Source organism: Sorghum bicolor, chromosome 7, assembly GCF_000003195.3.
Source record: "Sorghum bicolor cultivar BTx623 chromosome 7, Sorghum_bicolor_NCBIv3, whole genome shotgun sequence".
Taxonomy (NCBI): Eukaryota; Viridiplantae; Streptophyta; class Magnoliopsida; order Poales; family Poaceae; genus Sorghum; species Sorghum bicolor.
In genome coordinates, this window is record NC_012876.2 from 58,774,064 (window position 1) to 58,778,381 (window position 4,318).

Genomic DNA, 4,318 nt, shown 5'->3' on the forward strand with positions numbered 1-4,318 from the left:
TCAAGCCGGCAAGCAGTAGGCGTCGTGTGCCAGTCTGAGCAGAGTGGTGAAGCGTGGAACCGTGCACGCGAGCAGAGTTCTTGGAGCACCCGACACGGGCTGCCCGTCTGCACAAGGCACAGCCGCCACCTTGCACGTCGTGACGTCGCCCATCGGACCGGAGGTCCGGAGCCGGACCCGTGCGCGGGCGGGCGGCGGCACGCTCGGCAACGCCAGCCGCCAGGCATCTCCGCGACGTGCGAAATGTTCTCCTTCGCGCGGCGCCCCCCACCACCAGCCACCACGAGTCCACGAGGGGAAAAAACCATTGGTTCATTGGTTGGCCAACCCAAGGATCCGGGCCCACACCGACCGCCGCGCTACCACAATGATGGGCCCACGAGTAAGTGAGAGCGATGGTGTGGTCCCCTCCCCTCCCGCGCCTATCGGGTCGGGATCGGGAGGCGGCGCGGGGATCACATCCGATCCGATTGCTCTCGCCGCGGCGGTTCGCGCTGCCAGCTCAGATAGGCGCCTCAGCCCGCGCCCCGCAAAGGGAAGGGAAGGAAGCTGCCCACCGCCGTCCCCCGTCCGGTGGTTATAAGAGACGCCTCTCCGGCCCATTTCCCCTCTTCTTCTTTTCTCTTCCACTTCCCAACCACTCCCTCCGCGTCGATCGATCCGGCAGCTCGACGAGACAGAGACAGAGAGAGAGCCAAGCCAAGGAAGGGACGGTTCGCGGGGGGAAGCAGTCGCAGAGCAGGAGCGGAGCTGACGCGGCGGCGGGGGCGGAGGCGAGACGGCGGGGAGGCATGGACGGGCACGGCGGCGGGGGCGGTAAGCTGACGCGGACGCCGTCGTCGCTGCTCCGGTCTCCCACCGTCCGCGCGGGCCCCGGCGGCGCCGCGTCCTTCCACGCGCTGGACGATCCGGAGCCCGACGACAAGAAGGCGCAAGCGCCGCTGCTGGGCAGCAAGCCCCGGGCGCTGCTCCGCCAGGCCCACCACCGGCTCCGCCCCGGCCCGGCGCAGTCCGCGCTGCTCCTCCTCCTCCTCCTGGTCCTCGCGCTCGCCGCGCTGCTCCTGCGCGGCGGGGGCCACCACCTCGCTCTCCTGGCGGCCGCGGCGGGGCTCGCGCTCGCCGCCGCGGCTGCCGTCGCGCGGCGGACCCGCAGCGCCCGGGGTCCGCGCGCGCGCCCGGCGGCGCTCGCGGCATCCGTGCAGTGGTTCATCGGCGAGGGCGACGGCGAGGAGGTGCAGCAGCAGCAGCGGGAAAAGAAGGGGGGCAGGCGCGGCGTGGAGGTGTGGGAGGGCGTCGAGTTCTACAGCAACGGGGACCGCTACGAGGGGGAGTTCCACGGGGGCCGCTGCAGCGGCAGCGGCGTGTACAGCTTCTTCGGCAAGGGCAAGTACGAGGGCGACTGGGTGGACGGCAAGTACGACGGCCACGGCGTCGAGAGCTGGGCGCGCGGCAGCCGGTACCGCGGCCAGTACCGCCAGGGCCTCCGCCACGGCCACGGCGTCTACCGGTTCTACAGCGGCGACTGCTACGCCGGCGAGTGGGCTGGTGGCCAGAGCCACGGCATCGGCGCCCAGACCTGCTCTGACGGCAGCACGTACGCCGGTGAGTTCAAGGGCGGCGTCAAGCACGGCCTCGGCTGCTACCATTTCAGGTAAAAACACCGTAACATTGCCTGCAGATATCCCCTCTTTCGGTGCCCAATCAAATCGATGCCGTTACATTGTTGCGAAGTGTTCCATTGCTAACTCTTGTTCTGTCGACAAAATCCTCTGCAGGAATGGCGATCGGTATGCAGGGGAGTACTTCGCAGACAAGATCCACGGTTTCGGCGTGTATAGCTTCGCCAATGGACATAGCTACGAGGGCTCTTGGCACGAAGGAAAGAAACAGGGGTTTGGGATGTACGCGTTTCGGAATGGGGATGAACGAGCCGGGGAGTGGGATTCTGGAATTCTGAAGAACTCCTTGCCTCTGTCAGACCCAGCTGTTCAGCGTGCTCTACAGGTATTAAACAATTCCCCATGTGTACAAGTACACATTGATAATCCATACGCCTCCTTGCTTCAGGAACTCAAATTGTTCGTTTCATTGTTCAACTAGGCTGCTCGAAGGGCTGCAGACTGCGCCTTCCACCTCCCAAGAGTAGAAGAGCAGGTGAACAAGGCCGTCATGGCTGCAAACAGAGCGGCCACAGCTGCCCGTGTCGCCGCGATCAAGGCAGTGCAGAATAGGATAGATGGCAAGCTATGTTTCATCAACGTGTGAAGTGAGTTCCAAGAACTGCGCCCTTCTTCACTTGTAAACTGTATATTAGAGTAGCCACCAAGAGTGGCAATAACTAGTTGCTGAGGTTCGCGACCGGAGCAGCACAACCGCATGCTCCGTGTTGGAGTGATAAATCAGTATGGTTGGGCGGCAGCCACCAAAGGGTTGAGCTGCTGCTGTTTTCATCAAGAGGTTGTTCACGTCGTGCTGGAATGGATCGCTGAGAGCAAGGTCACCCTGTTCTGTTCCTCTTCCTCCTTGTGCAAACTGTAAGTTGTAGATAGCTCCATGCCTCCACTCATCCATGTGTATCAATGGTGGTCGGTGGAGATGATCTATCTACCAGTGCCTTTCTACTTTTTTTTGCTGCGCCCCGTACTGGATGTGCATTGTACATGTACTTTGTTCTCTTGCTCGGATCAGATGTTTCAATGGCAAATCTTGCCGGTTTGAACTTGTGGCGCCATGTGCAGGGATTCTCCATTTGTTAATCGTACTTGAGGATGCACATGGGTGATTATAATCTCATATCATGCAGCCTCTGATCTGCTGATCCATCCTCTGCATCTGGGCTACCTGCATCTTTTTGGACATTTTCTTTGGGTCCACTTGGCCTTGCTGCTCCAAGTTCTTGTACTAGAGGCATGAATAAATGAAAGCTGCAAATGCTTTGAGGCAACAAATGCGTTGCTGTACACTGGGTCCAGTCACAGTTTCAATTTCATTTGCAGTGGTGAAAAATGTTGTGGCGTCAGTATAAATTCAAAGACAACCGTTCTATTCCAGAGGTTCCAGTTCCACTACTGGGAAATCTTCCTTTTGCCGTGCACTGATAGTGATAGGACAGAAGGCCCAACAATTTCGGTCTGGACGCTTGTTCTTGTCGAGGTTCTTGTTGTGGTGACATGGCAAATTGGGCACCAAATGCTTTTGGCATGTGAACATGTTCAGTTTCATAGGCGAAGCTCGTGCCTTCATGCATGGCCCAGATGTTTTCTAGGTAGAATTTTGCCTTAAGTAGATATAAGAAAGTTCAGTGATGGACTTAAGGATCGTGCCACAAAATGAAAATCAGGTTCACCCAGTACAACAGTTGACGTCGTAATCGACACGGCGGAGTTGAAGTAGACACTACAAGTACCTGCTTGTACTCCTGAAACATTTTTTTTGTGACATGAGGTTCTTTGGGGGGGGGGGGGGGGGGGGGGGTGGATTCATCTGTCAATGCCTTTTGCTCTTTCGACACTGATGATGAAATTGTCTGTTTCTGTTGAACTTGAATGCTGCGAGATCTTGCATTATGGAAACGAACTTCTCATGCTGTGTGCTCTGACCTTATCGCAATTCACACACACACACAAAAAAAAACCCGCCTTGCCACGCCATCATATATTATTGTAGGAATTTATCTGTTGAATCTTTCAGCCATTCAGCAGCGTTTTCTTCTCATAACAAATCAGCGAACGTTTCTATTTCTGCTCTTTTCGTATCATCGACTTATCTATCGAATTTGTCAGCCATTCAATAGCATTTTCTCATGCATTCCTGCTGGCTCCTCCAAAGCAAAAAGAGGTGCGCACCGAGATGGTGCGGACGTTGCGTCCAATCCCAATCGCCATATACTGCATGGAAACGGAAAGAACTACACACGCTTGGCGAGTCCAGTATCACAGAAGTTAGTCTACACAGTACTATGTATCACAAAAATGGTTGTGTGCAGGCTGCACACGAGGCACTGGCGCACTGCGTGCCAAAACTGGGCGTGACGCCGCATGGCTTTGTCGAGCTATTAGGGCCTTGTTTAGTTCCGAAAAGTGAAAATTTTTCGGTACTGTAGCACTTTCGTTTGTTTGTGACAAATATTATTTAATTATGGACAAACTAGGATCAAAAGATTCGTCTTGTGATTTACAGTTAAACTGTGTAATTAGTTTTTGTTTTTGTCTATATTTAATGTTTCATGTATGTGTCACAAGATTCGATGTGACGGAGAATCTTGAAAAATTTTTAGTTTTTAGGGTGAACTAAACAAGGCCTAGGAAAAAAAAAGTCT

The 4,318-nt window shown here is 55.5% G+C and overlaps 1 protein-coding gene across 1 annotated transcript; it reads left to right on the forward strand.

Annotated features, from left to right (window-relative positions):
* LOC110436749 (junctophilin-4-like) lies at window positions 552–2,822 on the forward strand. The gene is made up of 3 exons (XM_021464193.1): window positions 552–1,651; window positions 1,776–2,004; window positions 2,101–2,822. The coding sequence occupies exons 1-3, from the start codon at window positions 792–794 to the stop codon at window positions 2,263–2,265; spliced, it is 1,254 nt and encodes a 417-aa protein (XP_021319868.1). The 5' UTR covers window positions 552–791; the 3' UTR covers window positions 2,266–2,822.